The sequence below is a fragment of the Phacochoerus africanus genome, chromosome 1 (assembly GCF_016906955.1).
Source record: "Phacochoerus africanus isolate WHEZ1 chromosome 1, ROS_Pafr_v1, whole genome shotgun sequence".
In the NCBI taxonomy this organism is placed as follows: Eukaryota; Metazoa; Chordata; class Mammalia; order Artiodactyla; family Suidae; genus Phacochoerus; species Phacochoerus africanus.
Window position 1 is genome coordinate 234,379,421 of NC_062544.1, and position 24,080 is coordinate 234,403,500.

A 24,080-nucleotide genomic window follows, 5' to 3' on the forward strand; every position below is an offset into this window, starting at 1 on the left:
GCCAGAGATGGCAAAGACGCACCTGTGAGTCATGATCTTTCTCCCTGAGAATGGTGGGTAGCATGGGGAACGTCTACAAAGGCGAGGCCTTCAGCCAGGAGGAAATCATGCCTGACAATAGAGCCCTTAATTGGGCAGGTTCTCCATCATCTACCGGCCCATGGAGTAGGGTGGGCAGTGCATCAGGACCACCCACTGCCCATGCTTTTTCCCTCTCAAGTAGCATGCTCCGCCAATAAAAAAAAAAAAAAAAGTCACTGTTTTACATAAAAAGAAATACAAAAAGCTACTTAATGTTGCTCAAAATTAAAGTCCCATTAACAGCAATTTAAAAAATGTATCTTACAAATCAGAATGACAAAAAGTGAAATGCTGTAGTTCTTTATTATAAACTATTGATTATATATAACACACAGAGACAAAAGTTACTTCCAATTAAAAAAAAAAACTTCATGTGACTACATTTAGTAGTAAATATATTATTTTAAAACTACAATAGGTGTGTTTAAGCTGAAACTAGGTAATTATATTAATGTAGTTAAGGATGGAGATTTTCAGCATGAGAAAACAGAAAAGATACACATATAAAGTAAGTTAAAAATAAAACTGCAGTCTTAAATGAATTAGAAACTCATTTTTTCTCTTTAAAAATACATTTTCTGATTCTGTCCGCAGAAAGGGCCTAGTAGCAATGAGAAATTGTGTGGTTTGTAAATATAACTTTCCATTAAAAAATTCCAGGACTTCGGGCAAAATAACTATAGACAGACCTGGGGCAGAAAATGGGACAACACACCTGAGACATCTTATTGTAATAGGAATTAAGTAATTTATCTACACCAATGTCCATATATCAAAGAAAAACAGAAACCAAATGGAAAAGAATCCTTTCCATTGGCCAAAAGACCATGTGAGTATCAAAAAGAATAATGGCAACCATGGATTGAAACACACACAATATATAAAAATCCGTTAGCTCATTAATATTCATAAGAAAAAATATTCCCTGATCATCATTTGGAACTTATAAGACCCAGTGTCATTTCTCTAAAAACTGATGGAGGAAGAACTAGACATCTATCCTTCCTTTCTTTTACAAACTTTATTTTTGGGTAAGCAAGTAATTAATGTGTAAAGTTCTTTGTAGATGAATCTCTTGTAATATATGCTGAAAGAATGATAGAATTAGAAAATAATGATTTGTTCCCTCTAAGTTATCAATGGAACTGGGAAAAGATCATCAATGGATGTTTAACCATTTGTTAAAAGTTAACAGGGAGGGAGTTCCCATCGTGGCTCAGTGGTTAACGAATCCAACTGGAAATCATGAGGTTGCGGGTTTGATCCCTGGCCTCGCTCAGTGGGTTAAGGATTCAGCGTTGTCATGAGCTGTGGTATAGGTCGAAGATGCAGCTCGGATCCTGCATTGGTGGCTCTGGCATAGGCCAGCGGCTGCAGCTCTGATTGAACCCCTAGCCTGGGAACCTCCATATGCCTCTGGTGCAGCCCTAGCAAAATGACCAAAAAAACCCCCCCAAAAAACAGTTAATAGGGAAATTCATGACAAACACCTCGAACCCCAAATCTAATTGTCATTAAAAATGAGACAACCACTTAAGTGTTAGTGAGGATGTAAAAAAAATTGCTACCCTTGTGTGCTGTTGGTTGGAATGTAAAATGGTGCAACTGCTGTGGAAAACAGTATGGCTGTTCTTCAAAAATTTAAACATAGAATTACCATGTAACCCAGCAGTCCCACTTCTAGATATATAGCCCAAAGAATTAAAATCAAGGTCTTGAAGAGATATTTGTACACCCATGTTCGTAGCAGTATTATTCACAATAGCTAAATGTAGAAGCAACCCTGTGTGCACTGACGGATGAATGGATAAGCAAAATATAGTATATACATACAATGGAATACTACTCATGCTTTTTTTAAAATGGAAGGGAATTCTACAAAATGCCACAACCTTGATGACCCATGAGGGCATAATGCTAAGTGAAATAATCCAATCACAGCATATGAGTCTTCTTATATGTGGTACTTAGAATAATCAAAATCATAAAGACAGAAATTATGCTAGTGGTTGCCAGGGGCTAACGGAAGGGACAGTGGGGAGTTATTTTTTAATAGCCTTAGAGTTTTAGTTTTATAAGATGAAGAGAATTGTGAGGATGGATAGTGGCGATGGTTGCATAACAATATGAATGTATATACTACTACTGAACTGTACACTTTAAAATAGTTATGCTGGTAAATTTTATGTTGTGAATGTTTACCACAGTTTTTTTTTTTTAATGTGAGATTATCAGATGTATTCTTCCTGATGAGATACAAAAGGAACTACCTATTCCAACCTGAAAGAGATACTTTCCTCCATAATTGCAACTAAATCTATTCAAGCATCCACAGTTAACCACCTGTTTACAGTGAGTACAGAGCAACAAATGGGTTGAATTTCGAATGGTAAACAGAACTGCGAAGTTTGACAGCAGGAGGGAGGGCTGAGAGGAAAACCTTAAAAGCAGGGACCAAATCACAGAAACAAAGGAGGAGCAAGCAGTGTGGGAAATAATAGACATTGAGCTCTATTCTGGAAGACCTTGAATGTCTGACTGAGAAGTGTGTAGACATAAATAAAAATAATGGCAATCACTTGTGACTGCTTTCTAGGGACCAGGCACTGGGTTTCTTGTACTCATTTATTCCTCACAACAATCTTTTATGAGAGGCATTATTTTCATTGTTTTACAGATGAAGAACCTGGGGCTTACAAAAGGTTAAACTTCCCCAAGGACACCCAATACTTACAGAGAAGATTTCAGAGGTTCAGTGTTACTGCTTTCTTGACTGGAGAATAGCAAATTCACCGAAGAAAATATTGCTTATACCTCTCTAGCTTGACTATACCGCTTCTCCTTGGCTTATGTATTTATTATAAACTATATTTCATTGATGCAAAAAGCCAGCAGTAGCAAGACACAATTATTTCATGTACCAAGAAGGAAAAATGCTATCAATTAAAGTAAAATATAGTGTTTTATCATTTAGAATTTTTATTTGCTACCTATTGAAGGAATACTACGGTGTTATTTAAATATTTTGAATTATACATTGTTATTATTATAAATAAAGTCAACAATATCAGCAATTTATGTGGGCTAAGAACTCGTAAGATTTCTTACCATTCAGAATATGGCTTTTCAATTCAGTCATCAAGGTCAACGTTCTTCCATACACTTTACTTTGTGCCATCAAGAGCCAAAATATAATCAAAGTCGAGTGGCGCTGGGCTCTTAAGTGAATTTTGTTTTTGTTTTTTAAGGGCTGCACCCTCAGCATATGGAAGTTCCTAGGCTAGGGATTGAATCAGAGCTACAGTGGGATCCGAGCTACGTCTGCAACCTACACCACAGCTCACAGCAATGTTGGATCCCTGACCCACTGAGAGAGGCCAGGGATCAAACCCGAATCCTCATGGATCCTAGTCGGATTTGTTTCTGTCCAGCTGTGACGGGAACTCTGTTCTCTTAAGTGAATTTTGCAGTGAAGCAGAGATAGTCTACCTTTGAGTTCCATTTGGAACTTGAACCCATTTTTTTTTTTTTCATGTACTTCCCAACTCCTGCAATTTTTTGTATCCTATGGGTTAAGAGTGTTTCTGATTTTAATTTCAGTAATTTCTTCAATGTACTGAAATATAATTTTGTAAGTTTTGATGCTAGGAATTTTCATATTTTCTTATAAAATGACAACCATGTCATGATTGCTGTCTGGCAAAAATAAAGCACCACTGGGCATCATTACAGAGGTGTTAAAATGTGAGAAAGAAAAATGTGAGGTCTTGGGACTGCTGAATACGATAGTTAAAAATAATGCATTTGCTTAAACATTATGAGACATGGAGACAGAAGTAAAGTAGCTAGCTAAGAGACTGCCTGGTTCTGAATCCTTTTTTCAGTTTCTTCCTGTGGGTCCAGCAGCCGTGTCTTTTCCTCTCTCCCTCTCTTCTCCCTGTCTTCCCTTCCTTCTTTCCTAGATGTGTCTCCTGAGTGTCTGCCATGAATGTGACATTACTACAGGTGCTTGGAAGTCATTAGACAATAAAGAATCACAACCTTATGCAGTATGATTTCAGTCTTAAGAAAGGGAAGCATTTAATAACTAAAGAGAAAAAGGAAGCCATTTTAGATGAGTAAACTATCACAAGTCAACAAACTAAAAATGCATTTTTTCCTACCATCGATTTAGACTCTTCATAAATTATTTTGCTGATTGTTAAATTCCTTATTAGAGTATTACATGAATAAATTATGTGTGTATGTGCCCATATTTGTGTGTATTACACTTTAAAATTGAAATATAGGTGGCGCTATTTCTACAGAATCTCATGTATTCTTCAAGGTAAGAAAAACTTCTGCCTAAAATGATGATCAGTGAAATGGAAAAAAGGCGACAGTATAGAAAATGAATCATAAATGAGGTTTATAAAATTATCTTGGTTATATTTCCCAACAGTATTGTTTGCAGCCCAGATGACCCTCTCTTTGAGCTGGTTAACTAAGTTGCCTTTGGACTTACTTTGCTGTTATTCATGTGTTACAAATTTTATTTTTCTTCCCTTAAATCCATGGAGAATATATAACATCCTAAAATGCATACAGTCATTTTGAATTTGAAATATTTCCTTGGGTTCTTCATATAGGAGTCTATTATTTCATGGAGGGAATTTTTTTTTCCTTTGCTTGATATCACAGGCTAAAGAGGATATCATTTTCAGCAATTTAAATTAAAATGAATCAATGTGCTAACTTTGATTTGCCTCTGTTCCTTCGCATTTACCTACAATAGTTTTGCATTAATGAAATTAATAATAAAGGGATTAAAATTGCTAGGTTCTCAGGGAGGGACATGTCAGTGGTATTAAATGTTGCACTTGGAATGATTGTCCTTGCATGTTAATTATTAGCTACCTGAGATGCAGAGAAAGTTCAAGGAATTGTTACTTTAACCATGCGTTATCTTAATTTGGGAAAATTACCTTTAAAGGATGAATTGCATTTTACTGGGCTTTCTAATCAGACCGTGAATTAATTTAGATCAATGACCTCCAATCCTTTAAATCCACTATCACTGGCAGTAATTAGGAGGCTTCTGTAAGGCTCTTTACAGTTAGTTACCTATCAGGACACAACAGAAGATGAATTTGTTTACAAAATTGAATTTGTAATTGTGTGCAATAGAAAGCTCATCTTGTTAGCTGCAATGGTGATCAGATAGTTTGAAGCATCCTGTATTTGGTGGGTATGTAAGACCTGCAAAATAGGAGAAAGTGGAAGAAACAATAAGAAAAAAATGACCACTACCATGATCCTTATCTTAGAAATCCCCTAATTTCTTTTGGCAGCCTAACTACTGCCATGTGTGAACTTCATAGTCAGATAATTGTTTTTCCTTTAAGCCTTAGTATGCAAGTAATAATGGGGCAAAATTGGCAATTTTTTTGGTTGCTCTAGTGTCCATTCAATGACTTTCCATTTAAGAACCAGATATCCAAGCAGAAAAGAGCCTTCTGCTACCCTTAGATGGTAACTGGGGCAGGATTTGTCACTTGGTGATTCACTGAAAGGTAGTAGACAGTTCTGTAGTTACTTGAAATTACAAAACAATGTCAGTTCAGCAGGAAAGTGGGTCCAATCCAAGCTATTAATCAATAATTCAATCTCCACTGTAAAGTAAGTCTTTCATTTTTCATTTTTCTCTAATCAAAGCTTGAGCACAGAAGTGTAGTGTGACTGCCTTTTTTCCCCCATTCCTACCACATCCTTGCTGTATATCTATGGCTTCAACTCTCTGGACTTGGAGCATGTGGAAGGAGGAGGAAAAAGGCCAGCGAGGTAGGAAATTTATTCACTGATGCCTTCAAGGTCTCTGGTTTTGGAGGATAGTTAAAGCTGTCTCTTTTACTTGTTTATTTTTTTTTTTTCCTCCAACATAGCATAGTAGGTCACAGCTGCAATAGACTAAGATAGAAACTGATTGAATTGGAAGAGTGATGTCACCCCAAACTTCACTTCATTAATCTTAGCTGTACTGGGCCACCTATGTCCATATACCTGCCAACTGCCCTGAACAAGGACAAAGTAAGAGGAATACACACACCCCTCCTGTATACCAGGTACTATGGTCTGTTTGCCGATGTCAAACCTTGACGTTGCCATCTAGCCTGCTGACGGCGGCACAGACCTGACTTAAAGCTAGAATGAGGACCGTGCCATATGTATGGAGAAGACCATTTCCAGGAACAACCACAAACAACCAGGCCAGCATTTGCCCAAGAGCTAATCTTACTAGACCAGATACCACCAGCAAGTCAGCAGAGACTTTGCTTTCCCAGCGTGGGAGAAGATATTGCTCATGGTTTTCATGTTTGAAACATACTTATCTCTTTGCTTAGTGCCTCTTCTTAATAACCTACACTCTATGGAACTGGGTTTCCCTGCCTTGCAGGAATCACCAAATAGTCATTTTCTCTTTAACATGTGCATTTTATTCTTTAAAGGCCACCAGGCTCTGCTACAATGAGCATTACTGCCACTTTACAGATGGGGTAACTGAGGCTCAAGGGTTTGGGTGTGATGCTCCAGCCCTCACTGCTAATACCTTATAGATCCCCATTCATTTAGGAGTCCATTCAAAGTCTGCTTGTTTTTAAGGACTATAATTTTTCTGTTAAACCAATGAGTACATCTATCTCTCAAGAACACCCTGTGCTTTTCAGGGAACACAGATAACGAAGTAGCCATCTCCATCATACCATCACCACTGCTGCTTCATGGAGGATGTGTTGGATAGTTAGAATCTGTGAAGGTCAAAGGAGAATTTGGTGAGGGTGTATGTCTGTGAGAGGTATGTTTCATAACTCCCTCCCAGTTATTCATTATTTACATAGTCCTACCTATATTTTCCTCTCCTTACATTGAACTTCCTTGCTGAGCAGTTTTATAAGACTTCAGAACTTGTGCCTGAAATGTGAAAACACAAGGAAAAGGTTAACGAAATCAGCGAGAAAACTTTTTTGGGTATCTTTTGGGATGTCGCCTGTGATCTTCTAGATTCATATTCCGACTTTGTGCCTGGATACCTGAGTGCTTGCTGATTTGTATGCTTGTCCTAATGATCAATGACATGAATTACTGAAAACCCAATTAGGCCTTTTGAGCTAAGAATATTTTTTAAGAGACTCTGACATTTGGTGAGAAATGTGGTGTCAGCAGAATATCTAGCCTGGGTATAATTTCTAATTTGGGGGAAAGTATTGGCATGTAATTATGTGAGCATATAGAGAGAGCAATTATATGAACCTGTCTTGAACGCTGAACTTTGGGACAATGAAAAGGGACAAATATGGGTCAGAGCCAGACGGAACATACAATGTGCCCAGTCTGCCAAGAGACTTATATATGATTTATACACTTAAGATCTCTAAATAGGTACATGGCATTACTACAAATAATTTTTATGTGTTGATGCCAAAGTCTATTTAATACCACACGGGGGGTTGGAGGTCCTGTGTGCTGAGTGTTGGTCCCAGAAAGGTCAGAGAGGAGGGAAGAAGTTTAGAAGCACTAAAATCTAATCATAGGGGTTTCAATAAAATGTCTCTGATTTTTTTTGTCTTTTTGCCTTTTTTAGGGCCGCTCCCGCAGCATATGGAGATTCCCAGGCTAGGGGTCTAATCGGAGCTGTAGCCGCCAGCCTATGCCAGAGCCACAGCAACACGGGATCCGAGCTGCATCTGCAACCTACACCACAGCTCACGGCAATGCCGGAGGATCCTTAATCCACTGAGCAAGGCCGGGGATTGAACCCGCAACCTCATGGTTTCTAGTCAGATTCGTTAACCACTGCGCCATGACGGGAACTCCGTGTCTCTCATTTTTTGAAGAAGGAATTTTCTTGATATCATCCTGACCTAGTAAGCCAACCAAGAACTCAGTTGCCTTTGAAGAAGCTACCAGTTAGTTACTGTCACACAACAATAATCTCAAGACTTTGTGGCTTAAAACAACCCTCATTTATTACTGTAACCCTCAAGTCTGTCAGTCATCTGACTAACAACTTATGTAGACTGGACTTATGTGATCTTAGCTAGGCCTGCTCGTGTGGCTGTGGGCTGGCCAGGAGATCCTGCTCTCACCTGGGCTAGTGTGAGGCATCTTACCCGGAGCAGAACTGCTCTGTGAATCCTTCTGGCATTAAAAGACTTGCCTCAGTCATCCTTCTCATGGTGACGACAGAAGCACAAGGGAGCAAAAAGAAACATGGTAGGGCCACTTGAAGCCTGGGCTCAGAACCAGAAAAGGGTCACTTCTACAAAATTTTATGGGCCAAAACAAATCAGATGGCTGATCTTGGCATCAAGGTGTGGAAAAATATGCTCAGACCCTTTTCTGGGAAAAACTACAATGTTATGCAAAAGGTATGAAGATGATTAAGTGTAAAGAATCAGGAAACTAATGCAAAGAATGGACCATAAAATAAAAAGGAATAGGGTGCCTGTTATAAAAGCATTGCATTTTAAGAAGCATCTTCTGAAACATGTGAAGAGGGGGATGGAAGGAAAGAACTTAATCCTATGGTAGAGCTAGAGTTGCATCTTCTAAGGAGAAAATATAAGCTAAGGACAAAAATCAAAGGCTGTACAAACGGTAGTGACATGCTTCCTCACACAAAGTCGTCTTTGAGCAAAAGCTCAGTTAACTGCACTTATACATACATGTGCTTTAAATCTGGAAACTCAAGCTGATTTGGAGAACCAAATCACAATGAACAGCTTTTCTGTGCTCATCCAAATTTCCAAACCTCTGCTGTTTTGTTCTGCTCTTTCATTTCTAAATTGGAATGTAAATCATTTTGGTAAAGCCCATTTGACTTTGCTCCCAAGCACATGGTTCGCCCATTGGACCAAATGCTTGGAAAAATCATTTTAAAGGAGAAAATGAGAAGTTGATTTCTACCCCCAGCCTACACACATGCATATCCTACCTTGTGCTTGTGGGAAATAATAGAGCCGACCCAACAAGAATTGCTTTACTGCCAGTTTCTCTTTGGTGCAATGCCAAATCACTGGGCAATGATGCTGAGGGGATCAATGTAAATTTCACTCCATTGATGTTGCAAAAACACCATAAAACCCACAGCATTACTATTTATAAATCTGCACAACCTTTTGAATTGAACATTAATTCCATACATTGCTATTATCAGGATAACAGACAATATGTACTGTAAAGTACATATTTGATACTTTAATGACTTTATCATATTCCCGAAAAAATAAACTTAAAGAATGCAAGAATGACAAAATCACCACAGGCAACTTTTAAAATGCATTTCTCTCAAAACATATTATCAGTTAGGAATATGGAGGAAGATCTATCCGTTGTTTTTGTGGTTTGGCCAGTGTGACAAAAAACCCATCATCTTTCAAATTGCTTAATATGCAACTATTATAAATGAGAAACAAAGCTCCCTAAATTAAGAAAAGTCACAGAGGATTACCCCTATGTATAAACCTGCAAATGTTTGAAAAAAATAATCTTTCCTCTTGGAATCAGAGAACAATAAGTAATGTCTGGCTCTGAAAACAAATACCATTTTAAAACTTTTGATGGAACATTCAATTAAGAGAAGAAAAAGAAACTTAGTTGTTATTGCTAACAAGGCAGAAACCCAGACTTTTGGGGTGTAAGTAACAGTTTCATATCCACTGTAATGCTTAGACATAAACATTTTCTTAACAGAACCATTCCGTTTCCTTCATGAACCATCGCAAGGAGAGTCCTGTGAATCAATTTTCAAGCAGTAACTACATCTTATTTCACTAATAACATGGTTTTTTCACTGATAAGAGTTCAAAGAATTATACAGGGTTGTCCCAATTTTAACTGTTATTTCTATGGACGTGAACATCTCAGATGGTATGTGAATCAAGCCATCAATTTAAACTTCTAATTGAAGCTCGATTTTTGTGGGCCTAGCTGGGAAAATATAATCACAAAGAAAGTGTATAGAAAAAGCTGAGATAACATTTTGATTATTTATCTCACAAATAGTCCAAATTGAACTGCTGTCAGCTTCTGAAGGCACGTTTTGTCAAATGCTAACTTTCTGGAGACCACAGCCTCTGCTCTCTGATAATACAGTTTTTCTTAAAGAATCTGGTAACTTATGTTGAGGCTCTGTGATGTTCAGGCTCTCATTTATTTCTTCGTAGCATAGTGTTTATGAAATTAGGTTTACTCATACAAATATCATTGTAACTATTGAGTCTAGTAGTGTTATTGTACCTTTTTGTTATACTTATGAATGCCTCCTATTAAAGTACCAGGAATATTCTTACCACATAGCTTTTTCCTTTTTGACAAACATTTTGTAGTTCTAACAATTCCTTTTCTGATAAGCAAATCCTATGTCCTCCCTTATAGGAATATGGGGTAAAGTAGCCCACAGTGTGTGTGTGTGTGTGTGTGTGTGTGTGCACGCATGTGTGCAGACACCTATATATGTAAATGAATCTTTTCTTTCTTTCAACTGCTTAGTCATTGCAAGATAAAACCTTTTCCTGAGCCAGCTAATAAAAAGAGACAAGACAGATAAATTGAGAATGAAATTTGCCTTTGGAGTTTTATGACTGTGTGTTCATTTTCCAATGAATATATGCACATTTGAGAGTATTTATATGAAAAAATGAGAGAGGGATAAATTTGAAGAAGAAAGAGCAATTGGATTGGAATAGGTAAAGAGGGAAAAAAATGAACTCCAATTTTCTGACCTCCTATTTCCCAAATAGTGTTTTTAAAATATTTTTTTATTCAGAAGCTTAGATAAGAAATATACATTCTGGGATTCCCATTGTGGCTCAGTGGTTAACAAACTTGACTAGTATCCATGAAGATGCAGGTTCGACCCCTGGCCTTGCTTAGTGAATAAAGGATCTGGCGTTGTTGTGAGCTGTGTCGTAGGTTGCAGATGCAGCTTGGATCCCGTGTTGCTATGGCTGTGGCCTAGGCCAGCAGCTAGAGCTCCGATTCAACCCCTGGCCTGGGAACTTCCATCTATTGTGGGCGTGGCCCTAAAGAGCAAAAAAATAAAAAATTAAAAAATTAAAAAGAAATAAAAGATTAAAAAAAGAAATATACATTTTATGTTTAACTGAACTATTTTATATTGTTAAAATGATACTTGGAAGGTCAAATCTGTGGGGAGCCGAGGAGTTGCAGGAGGCCGAGGAAGGGAACTAGCCTGACGGCACAGCTCCTAACCAAGGAAAGAAGCCTACCTGCTGGTACAGTTCTGAGAGCAGGTTTAGAAACAGGGAAAAAGGGCTTACCTGGTGGCACAGTTCCGAGGGCAAGTTCTAAAACTAATGAGGCTCACCTGCTAACCTGACAACAATGGCAACAATAACAAAATGAAGCCTTTGCACAACAGTGCAAGAATAGAAATTGCTTCTGGAAAAATTAGTCTTTCCTGTTATTTACTTATTCAGTCTTTGCTGTTATTTGTTTGTTATTCTTTGTTATTTTCCTATATTGTTGTGTGACTCAATAAAATTGGAACAACAAAAAATTGAAACAGTAATAAAATAATAAGAGCTTCACCTTGGTGGAATTCCCCCTATTTAGATCTAATGTAGGTAAAAACAAAATATTCATTAGTTTGTTACAAGTAAGAATAGGTTTTAGAGTTAGGTAATTGTGGAATGTAGAATAGGCTAGAATAGGTTAGACATGCATTATTCTTGATGGAAAAACATAATAATAATCTTACTTTTAATGAATTTTGTAGGAGGCTTTTAAGTTTTAGGAAATTAAGTTGCTTTGATATAAAAAATGTTTTCTCATACTGTCCCCTGACCATAACGCTTTGAAGTTAGTACCCCAAGCTTTAATCTAAAAGATGAATTTTTGTAAATGTCAAATTCTTGTGCTTGTGACCTTTCTAGTTGTTAAAGATTAGCTTAAAACAATAATGGGTGGTGCTTGCTAAAAGTAACCACAAAACGTTTTGTACCAAATTGCCTTATTTTCATATAATGTTTTTTCCACATTATGTTTTGTACCCATTATAGTTTTACATGATGAATTGTATCCGTTAGTTTTTTTTTTTTTTTGTCTTTTGTCTTTTTTGTTGTTGTTGCTATTTCTTGGGTCGCTCCCGCGGCATATGGAGGTTCCCAGGCTAGGGGTCGAATCGGAGCTGTAGCCACCGGCCTACGCCAGAGCCACAGCAACTCGGGATCCGAGCCGCATCTGCAACCTACACCACAGCTCACGGCAACGCCGGATCCTTAACCCACCGAGCAAGGGCAGGGACCGAACCCGCAACCTCATGGTTCCTAGTCGGATTCGTTAACCACTGCGCCACGACGGGAACTCCTGTATCCGTTAGTTTTAATTAAAATCCTTAGAACACAATGTATATCTACTGTACCATGTAATCTAAAAGTTTTACCTTTAAAAATATGATCTAAGCACAGTGATGTAAGTTATAATCAAGCTGTCTGTATAAACTGCTACCTATACTAATAAAATTTGAGCAGTCCAGCACCCTGAAAGAAGGGACAAAGAGGCTGTCTCCATCTGCATCGCCGACACTGTCCATCCCTGCAGGAACACCCTTGCTCCTGGAGCTGGACTCTGGCACAAATCTATTGTACTGCTTTTTTTAAAGAATAGAGTTAGTTCCATTTGATTCCTTATAACATATAATAAAAAAATTCATATAATAATTTATTGTTTTCAAAAGTTTTCACACGTTTCTTCTCATATTACTCTGAATATGAATGGCATTAGGTATCAGGGGGACCAAGTAGGTTCTTCAATGTAACTCAATCATTTTGGTAACCTCCCCAAGCATAGTTAGGTGCATGGTCTTACAATAGGAATGATAAACAATTCAGTGACTGGAACTTAGACTTGGGTCTCTTGAGCATAGGTGTCAACCATTTCAGGTGTTTTATGATTGTGGACAAAATTATTTACATTGTCTTCATTGGTAAGATGGGGATAGCACCTCCTGTAGCACCTCTTGTAGAATGCTGGGCAGATTCAAATAAAACCATGTAAATAAAACATCATTATAGTCCATGTCTCAAAATAGGTAATTAGTATATGATAGCAGTATGTGTGTTTAATATATGATTTATGTGTCTGTGTATATATATATATATATATATATATATATAAGTGTTCAAAAGTGTGATGTGATTGATACATATGTCACATCATTTTTACATGCACAAGTATTTTAGGCACACCTATAATTATACATGTGAAATGTCTAATAACCCAAGACAGTAAAAAATATTATAATATTTGCCTATTCTATGATTTAAACACTTTGGAATAATCCTTTATAGATGGTATAACCAGTTCATATTCCCAATTTTACATATTATGAAAAGGAGGATTTCTCTATTAAAGAAGTATGGTAACCATGGTGGACTAGGGTAAGCGTGGCCTTTAGAATCAGATCTGGTTTGATACCCGACTTACCCACTTAAAAGCTAAATGTACTTGGGAGTTATGGAAGCTGCTAAACCTTAGTTTTCAGCTGTTAAATAAGATAATGTATAGATGGCTCTAGCATACAATATGGGCTCAACAAATATTAATTACTCTCTCTGATGCACATAGCTGGCTAGCTTTACCTTATTTTGAAGGGGAAGCATTTCTAGGTTCCAAATGGTAAGCTGAATGGTTGTTAATGGAGGAAGTGAAGAAACAGGTGAGTGCCCTCTTAATTAAGTTCCTGAGACAGTCACATGGGACAGCCCCAGGAAGTATGATGGGATCATTGAAAATGGAGACACACCCATTATAGGAATCATCACTGGTGAAATTAAGGACTAGCTAAAGTGGCCTGCCTGAGGTAATAGGAGGGCATGAACAATTTTATTTTGCTGCATTCCCTCTCCAGAGAGATGGAGCGTCACAATGAGTTTCTCATTCTTTAATAAAGATGAGTACTTTCTATGCACGAACATCCTAGTTTAAATAAGAGGCAGACAGCTGTGAGAGATATGTGAAGACATATTTCAGTTTTATTATCTTTTAGGCATAGACGGGTATGTTAATCCATTTCCACATACAATTCCTGGAATCACAGATAGGGAGTGAACCTTGAACTGGCAAAACCTATCTCCTGCTGCCAAAGAGTAAAACTGAAGAGATGAAACCTCAAAAGTGGAGGATTGTATATGATCTTCCTTTCTGGCCTTGCTGTTACACACATAAGCTTTCCTTTTTATCCAGGCATTGATTTACTGGTAACAATACTGTCCCTTTTTCACTCAGCAAACTTTCTGCTTTGCATCCATAGCTCAATATCCCACGTTCTGCTCTCAAGGTTCTGACAGCTGTTTGTTTGGACTTAGTTAACCATAGAAGCCAAGAAATAATTGTAGTATAAATCTCTCTTTCTATTGTCACATTGCTTCTTTCTGAAAATTTATCTTAGGAGTTAGACTTTGAATCTTTGATCTCTTGCACCCAAAGAAAAAAGAAAAAAATATATATTTATATGGAAATAATTTCATTTTAGTGTTCATAGTTTATTGTGGAAGCAGGTGTTTAAAAATTTTAGAATTTCTTTAACAAAATTCTAAAGATAAAAGAAAAAAGAAATCACAGTATTTACAGAGATAACATAATGGCTTAGCCATGCAAAACAAATAACTTTGGTTTTTCCCCTTTCACTTTGGTTTAAATATTGACCAAGATTCAATTTTTTTCCTGCCAAATAAAACTTCAATAAATCAAAGTTTAGAGGCAAAATAACATATTTTCTTTTTTTCCATAATATTTTATACAGCATCAAGTCTAATAGGATATTTTATGTATTTAATCCATACCAATACACTACAGGAAGCTTTTATTAAACTGAGTCACTATCGCCCAGACAGCAAACAGTTTACAAATGTACAATGGTGTATGTTTCTAAATAATGCAGAAGTGGCAAATTATTCCTAATTGTCATCTGACATTAATCTTCAATTTATTTCTCATTGCCCTCATAATTTCCTATTCCATCTATCTAAAAAACAAACACCAGTTTTCCTTTACTCCCAAAGAACACAGTTTTATACCTGGAAATCTGGTGTTCATTTTTTTTTTCAATAAAGTTATGTAAATCCTGGGACAAAAATGGCTGTGCAGTGTTCTCCCAGAAACCAGGCTTCTGCTTGAAAGAGCAAAGTTTGAAAGTCTAGTCACAAGTAGCTATTGGCCCATGTCCAGTCTACTTCAAAAGGTTTCCATTTATACTACCACCCTAAAAAGTTCCTCAAGCATAAAACATGTTTGTTTATAAAGTTACAAATTTGAATGTAACTAAAGATACATAGACATTTTATTATTACACTTTCATGTACTGCTTGATAAATTATGTACCAGTTAAAAACACTAAATTATCTCAAGGTGCATTCAATATCTGTAGCGTAGTTAACAAAAACACACACGAAAAAAATATATATTCTATATTCTGTGGAAAATAACACAGCTTTGATAATGATCACTGTTAAAAATCTCCAATTCTGACTGATATCTTTTTTCTTTAAAGGAAACAGGTATAATTTTAAGGCAGTGGATAACCCAAAGGATTTAATACCAATTTTCAATTACAGTGATTTACACTGTGATCTGTGGAAATGGGGATATCATCCATGATTTTTCCAAACTGTCTCTCACACATTGACTTTTTTTTTAATTTTGACAGAAAATAATTTATTAGCAGGTATCTTTAAAGGTAAATGCTATCTAAATTCTGTGTTATGTTTTTTTATAGAAAAGGCAAAATTTGTCAGTTTGGGAGTACCATAATATGTGTCCATATGTGGGTATGATTTATTTTTGAGAGTTGGTTGGTGGCACATACACAGAATCAGCTGATCTGGGGCTTCTTCATCTGACTCTCTGCCTCCTCCCCTCTTGTGATAAAAATCAAGAGTTTTTGATTAGGGCAGTATGTATCCCCAATCTTCACAAGCTGCCACCTTTGGGATTTAGGTGCTTGTGCAAAAGTTTGGGGGCATTCCTGATAGCAATCAGAATCAGAAATGTACCTGCTCAGATTATCCAATATAAACAATTGAAATAAAAACATTACATTATACATCAGATTAACAGCAACTCCCAGAACAAAGCTTACAGTGTATAAAAATAGCTACGTAAAAAATTTACATAAAAGGCAAACCAAAAAGAAATTCTCAGTGCAGACATTTACAGAAAAAAAAAAAAAAATCAAACCAACACAACATATGACCTACTATCATGGCTGCCAAAACTTGTTGTCATTGTTTGTAATTTCATTTCATTGTTTTACTTGAGATAATTCTCTAAAATCCAGCGACAGCTTGGTAGAATGAACTGCTTAATACTTGAACCATGAATTGCTGTCAATGTCTTTGTATATGTCTTAAATACAATCCACGTTCATGCTTCAATTGGTCTATATAGTTTTTTCTCTGAAATGATGAGAAAAACTTAATTCAGATAAGTTACCATAGTGATAATTTCACAATCAACATATGCTTTATACTAAAAGTGATATTTCATAAGAGCTTTTTATAAAATTCCATTGTCCCTGAACCCAGCTGTAATCCCAGGTATCGCTGCAGCTCTTCCACAAAGAATTTTTCTGAGTTGTTGAGAATTTTTATTTTTGTGCAAATTGCTAAATTCTTATGAAGATTTTAAGGTTTTTCAGGAAAATATTTCATTCTATTTCTTTCCAGGTCAAAAAATTCATTTATCTCTTCAAATCACACTCAATTTTGTGGGCTTTGTCTTCAACTTCAGTTTCCCTTTGAGAATTTATCTGATTTTGAAGAAAACAGAAGGTAAACTCTATGTTTACACAGGATTAAGGAATGAATCCTAGAGAGGCAAAAATAAAAATCAGGGTGGAATGCTTCATACTTGGTCTCCAGGGGAAAGTGAGAGAGGGCAAGGAACTCAGTTCTTACTCCTTTTATCCAATCTTTTTGAGATTCTGGTTTTCAGGTTTTAAAAATGTCTTATTTCAATTATTCTATTATTCTTTCCGTGTGTACCCTTCTAATTACAGTTCTTTCCCTTGCCTCCATCTCCTCTATGGGATTAATTTAGGTGACCTGCTTAAATTACAATTTTTATTTATTTTTTATTTCTAATGAACCAAGGTTTTAGGTGGCTGTTGGGGATTTTTACATGTATGAGAAACTATTCTAACAGTTATTCTCAGGGACACATAAAATAATTTGTCCAAATGGCTTCTCTGTTTGACCAGCTCAAGAGAACATAAATGAAAATAAAAAGCTCAGGGAGTTCCTGTTGTAGCACAGTGGAAACTAATCCAACTAGTGTCCATGAGGATGAGGTTTCTATTCCTGGCCTCGCTCAGAGGGTTAAGGATCTGGCATTGCTGTGAGCTGCGGTGCAGGTCACAGATGTGGCTAAGATCCCACATTGCTGTGGCCGGGAGCTATATCTCTGATTTGACCCCTAGCCTAGGAACTTCCATATGCCATGGATGCAGCCCTAAAAAAAAAAAGAAAAGAAAGAAAGAAAGAAAGAAAAAAAAAGAAAATAAAAAAGCTCAAATTGTAAGTGGCAATATGATGAAAACATAACTTTTTTGGAGATTATCTTAAAAATCACATATATAGCTATTATATGTAGATATATGTAATATATATGTATGTGTATACAGATGTAATATTGACGTATATACTATATAATAACTTATACATGCTTATATAGTTATATACACATGTATACAATATACACACTATTTGGAAAAGTGTGTGTATACACACACAAATTTATTAGTGTATAATTTGAGAGATGGCTGTATAAATACACTGACACTTTTAAATATATTAAACCTTTGGGCCAAAATGTTTATATTTTAAAATTTATCTCATAATTGCTTTTTAAAATAAACAAAGTATTAGAATTGGCTCTCATCTAACCAAAATATCAATTTATAATATTAACTTTTTTGCACTCAGTAAATTTTTTGGCATGAAAATATAAAATGCTCTTTGAATGCTAAAATCTCAAAATTTATTTCAGCTATTTTGAGGATAACAATTTTTTTTCAGAGGATGAGGAGTCTGTTGAGATTCTGTTCTGAGACTACCTTTCTGAGTAGCCAGTTTCTTTTTGAGAAACTTTCTTCTTGTTTTGAAAGCTGCAATTATAAAGCATCGTAATGTCTAGGCTTTGCCTTTCATCTCCAAGGATGTTTCATACTCTTCTGGGAATTATTTCTATAAACCTCAAACCGCCTAACCTACCTGGACGACAAGTAGAATAGTTTCTCTCTTAGGCTTCTGTTTTGTGATTGTTTTCTTCTAACTTTTTGTTTTCTTCCAGATTACCAAGGTCCTTGTTTACGTGTTTTGATGCAGTCCTACAAGAGAATTAAATAAGCATTATCACATTGACACACACATATTTTTCCTTTTTTTTTTTTTTTGTTTTTACAGCCACACCTGCGGCACATGGAAGTTCCTGGGCCAGGGGTTGAATCAGAGCTGCAGCTGCCGGCCTACGCTACAGCCACAACAACTTCGATTCCAGTGCCTCTGTGACCTATCCTACACCTGTGTCAATGCCAGATCCTTAACCCACTGAGGCCAGGGGTATCATCACAGAGACAATGTTGTGTTCTTAACCCACCGAGCCGCAACCGGAACTTCGAAGCACACATATTTAACTTTTCATATTTTTATTTTTAAGGTTCACATGAATGTATTGTTGAAAAGCAAATGTTTTACATCAATACAGGTAAGCTATTAGGATGAAATAGTCTTCATCTGTGAGCCTGGATAGCTAACAGAACATATTTTACTGAAATTGCCTTGATTGTGGGGCTGCATTAAATATATGCTGAAAGAAAAAGAAGTCAATTATTTGAACACAGACTATACACACTTAAGCTGTATCATGTTTTTGGCTGGGTTTTTTTCTCTTTACTTTTTATTTATCTCTCTAATTCTTATCACTCGATAGTAAAACTTTTCATTCTGGGCAAATATGTTCTATAAAAATTTTCTTTTTTTATGAAAAAGGAGGTTTCATTAGGGGCTTTCTCTTTCTGTATTCCCTATTTTATGCATTCATGTTGAGCCAGTGTCCTTATATTTGTTTATGGATTCTGTTTTATCAAATAAATCAAAAACATGATTAGAAAGATCTGAGTTATGACAGAACATTGGCAGCAGAAGCTAAGGCAGCTCTAACGTGGTGGTTCTCAATCGTGATCCCAGACCAGCCCTATCAGCATCCCCTGGGAACTGGAGAGAAGGGCAAATACTGAGTCCTACCATAGAACTTAGTAAACAGAAACTCTGGAGATGGGGCCTGAAATGTTTAATAAACAAGGCCTCCTGGTAGCTCTACTGCATGTAGTTTGAGAACCACTGCCCCAGCAGTTTCCAGGGTTACACATGATGACTAGGTTCTATCTTTTACTAGCTGAAATCAGGTTTTCTTAATCATACAGCTAAATTCCTTGGTTTTGTGACTACTAGGTAGAAATTATAGCTGTTATTTCCAAGAGTGTATCATTTCCTTCCTTCCTCCCTTGCTTCCTGCCTGCCTGTCTTTCCTCTTTCTTCCCTAACTCTGTTACAAGCATATCAGGGGAACCACAGTGGTATGATGCTTCAAATTATTATTGCTATATAACTCCTAGTAATACTTCTACTTTTAAAAAATTATATAATACCAGATTCCTCCTAAGGAAGCTGGGGTAGAAAACTCCATTTTCCCTAAAAATATTTTTATACTTTTCATAGAATTCCTTAACTCATTTGCTAAGAGTCACAACTTAATAATATGATAATGTCAACAGTGCGACAGTGTAAATAATGGTGCATGACAGTGTATGATATATATTCAATGTTCAAGTGAGATGAAGACATACATCTCATTCATATAGGGGCATTCGTTACATTTAGCCTGAATTTAATTTAATTTGTGATTTAAAAATTCATAATTTAGCTTAAACTACAGCCTTCTAAATCCATTCATAAGCAGGAGAGGAACCTCAAATCCTATCAACATGACTAAGTCCTACAATATGTGATGGCATTTTACAAGAGACATCTAAAAATGTAAATAAGACCATGTTCTATGTTTCAGTCTGTGCTTTGGGTTATATCATATTGTCACATAAATATTTTTCTATATTTTCCAGGAGAAGGAAGAATAATGCAGATGGTCTCTCTCTGCATATATTATACACATATGTATAAATACGTATTTATATTTTTATATATTCACCTATATAAAGGTATATATGCCATCTACATTATACACACACACACAAACGCAAACACATATGTACATCTCACAGATCATTTGAGGTCTAGTCTCTTTTGCTAATAAATTACTTAACTAGTAGTAGCTAATAAAATCTTAGTAACTTCAATAATATCCATAATGATAATGTATCAATCATCAGAGTACAATTCAATGAATTTTCTAAGACTGGATGTGTGAATGTAACTACTTCCCAGCTCGAGGAACGGAATAGTTGTAGACGCAGAAGTTCCCCCACTATACTCCATTCCAGTCACTACTACCTTCCCAAAGGTCACTACTATCCTGATTTCTCACGGAATGGTTCTACCTGTTTTTATAGTTTGTATATAACTGGAATGATATCACATGTGTTCATTTGTTTGCCTTTTGTTTTTATTTAAATAAAAAAAATTATGGCTGCACCTGCAGCAAATGGAAGTTCCTGGGCCAGGGATGGAATCTGAGACTATGGCAATGCTGGATCCATTAACCTACTGTGCTGGGTCAGGGATTGAACGTATACCTTCAGAGTGACCCAAGCCATTGCAGTTGGACTCTTAACCACTGTGCCACAGTGGAAACTCCCTGTCTGCCTTTTATTTAAGTCTAGCTTTATGTTTGTAACATTCATGTATAATGTTGCATGTAGTTATAGATTGTTTATTTTCATGGCTGTATAGCTTGTTATTGGGTGACTACATTGCTTATCTCTTTTACTGTTGATGGGCATTCTTGCTCTTTATTGTTTCTGGGATTTCACTCATACATAAATTAGATCTGTTGTGTGTATCCCACATGTCTCTTATGCTCTCACATGTCTTTCTATTTTTTTTTCCTCTCTGCACTTCAACCTGGATATTTTCTATTGATCTGTATTCCAGTTTACTTTTGTGATCTGCTGTGGTGAATCTGCTTTTAAATTCATCTACCAAAGACCCATTTTTTAAACATCATAATTTTTCAGGTCTAAAATGTCAATTTGATTTTTAAATATTTAAAAGTAAATTTCAATTTTCTATTCCACTCATCTCCTTTGGCCTCTTCTACTTTCAATATATTTTTTTACAGTTATTTTAATATCCTTGTCTGTTAACCACAATCCTCAAATAATGCATAGGTCTGCTTGTCTACTTTTCCTCTTGATGACTGATTACATTTTCTTGACTCTTTGCATATCCAGTCCTTTTTATTTTGCATGACACCATATATAAAAAAACTTTAGAGGCTACACATAAGGTTCTTTTCCATCAGAGAAGGTCATTCCTTTACTTTGGTAAGCGGATAGGTGACCAGATAGGATGACTTCAATGCATTCAGGGTTTGAGCCAGCTGAGGCTCAGGTGCAATTTGAGTAAGACTCAGTCTACATCTGGTTTATCCCTACGCTTAAGTTGTGACCCTCTCAAGCTTCTGATTGAGATTCTGGCATGTCTTGCTTTCTTCAGACCTTAAGTACAGAGGGAGCCAACTCTTCCCTCCAACTCATCTCCACCCTGATTTCCAGCCATCTATCCTATGACCTTTTAAATATGGCCAATCCCTTCAGTCTCCTGACTTGAGTGTAAGCACCATAAGAATAAAGACCATGTTTAAATTTTATCAGCAGCACGAAAAATACTCTTGACCTGGTAGGCATCCAAAAGAGATTTCTTCTACTAAATTGAACTGACCTTATTATAGTTCATGTCTATTTCTTTTTACTGTTCCTTATGATATTAGTGTTCACCAATATGAAGTCCATACTGATCTAGTTGCTTTTTTACAGACAGGTAAAATAGAAAGAATACTACTGTGAAATGACAGAACTTGAGTGATGCCTTACTCCAATCTTTTCAGCTAAAATAGCAAAAATTATCTGCAGAAACATGTACCTTGATTATTCTAATGGCACCTAAGTATATATTCTAATATATACTAATAACTATAATTTTTATAAATCAGTAAGGTATTGTGGCAATCAAGGAATACCACATGATTCTCAAAAACTCTTTCCTTGTCTCCTCTCTTACTCTCTTTGTTTTTCTCACCCCCCACCCAGTTTTTCCTTCAATCCTTTTCTTTCTACTTTCACTTTCTCTCTTCTTTTATTCTTTCAAACTCACTTCATTAATACTATTATTTCCTCTAAATTGAAAATTCCAACTTGTATGGAACCCCTAGAGAGAGTGACTGATAAAAGAGTCAGTGTTGTATAAACATATAAAAAAATAAAATAAATGCAGCAATGTAATAAATCAATTTTTCAATTATAGTTCTTTTCAACCTACTCTTTGACTTGTATGGGGAGAAGGAAGTTATATTAAGTTTGAAGCCATAATGATTTCACAACTTTGAAATAAATCATGGGCTACACCAACTTCTTATAATAGTAATGATTAAAAAAACAACCCACTTGTGTTTTATTAATCCTTACATTTATAACAATTATAAACTCTCAGAAAAATACGGAATAAACTATATGTATATATGAGAGTAACAAAAAGAAAGTAGAAACTGAAAGCAATTTGACCCTTAACTAGATGAACTCTACTTTTGCATAACTTTTCCTTTGAGGGCACTTCCCAGTTGCAGAGGCAGAGACTAACTAGAACAAAACCTGGAAATTAAGGAGGAAAAAAAAATCTCAAAAAGGAGAGAGAGTGTTGAGGGTCCCACATCTGTGTGTAAACTATAGTAAGTTCCTTGGATGATCCCTAAACTGCATATTGTGTGGAAGAAATTTCACATAGCCCAGAGGAAAGCAATAGCCGGAAAGCTTAAAAACCTAACATAGTTTTTAGCCATTATCCACACAGAGCAGACAGAGTTTGCATTTGAACCTCACCAAGCTAGAAGTTCTTGACAGGCATGTCAGTCTTTCTGTTGAAATCCTGGGAAAACCAAGTAAAGACTATGTGTCAAGACTCAGCATTCACCCTAAGACAGATGTGAAATATAAAACGTAAAAATAACCTTCACAAGATCGAGGAAATCAGCCAGTATTCTAATTGTCTCCCAGTAAAAACAATCCATATCCTTAAGTCTATATACTCAAATCTATGATCACTACAACATATCACCAAACAAAGACTAGTAATAAGTTAAAAGTTTCTATACATATAAAGAATAAAAAATGTAACACAAAGTTCTGGAAATGTCTTTGGTTAACAGAGATTTTGAAAACAGCAGATAAGAACTTTAAATCAGTAACTATATCACATGTTCAATACCTTAAAAAAATATAGTAACAATGAGAGAACAGATAGAAATCTCAGCACCAAAAAGGCAAACAATAGTAATTCTACAACTTAAAACTACAATATTAGAAAATAACAATTCACTAAATTATCTTATCACCAGATTGGAGATGGCAAAATAAAGCCTCAGTGAATTTAAGGATAAAAATTATATATTATACATTCTGAAAAAGAGAGAGAAAAATGATAGAAGAAAAGAAGCAGATCCTCAGTGACCCACAGGAACCATAGTGAGCAACCTAACAAATGTTTAATTGGAGTCCTAGTAAAAGCAAAAGAGAGTTGGGGCAAAAAATATATTATAAGAAACAATGAAATATATTCCTAGATTTGTTGCTGCCCATTAACTTGAAGATCCAAAATGGTCAGCAGCCCCCAAGCAAGAGTGATTAAAAAACAACAACAACAACAACAAAAAAACACACACACATCTAAGCACATCACACTCAAACACTCAAAATAATCAAAAGCAAATAAAGA

General features: G+C 36.0%; 1 protein-coding gene across 3 annotated transcripts in view; it reads right to left on the minus strand.

Moving 5' to 3' along the window:
- Positions 1 to 14,092: 14,092 nt before the first annotated feature.
- The window catches only part of ALCAM (activated leukocyte cell adhesion molecule), a 207,674-nt gene continuing 197,686 nt past the window's right edge, over positions 14,093 to 24,080 (minus strand). For 2 of the 3 annotated variants that reach the window (XM_047793185.1, XM_047793169.1), the window contains 2 exons: positions 18,351 to 18,466; positions 14,093 to 16,535 (listed from right to left, as the gene is read on the minus strand). In XM_047793185.1, the coding sequence (XP_047649141.1) occupies positions 18,379 to 18,466 (88 nt within the window). In that variant the 3' untranslated portion in view covers positions 14,093 to 16,535; positions 18,351 to 18,378. Of the gene's footprint in view, positions 16,536 to 18,350; positions 18,467 to 24,080 lie in introns of those variants that run through there. The other variant, XM_047793176.1, reaches the window with a different exon arrangement.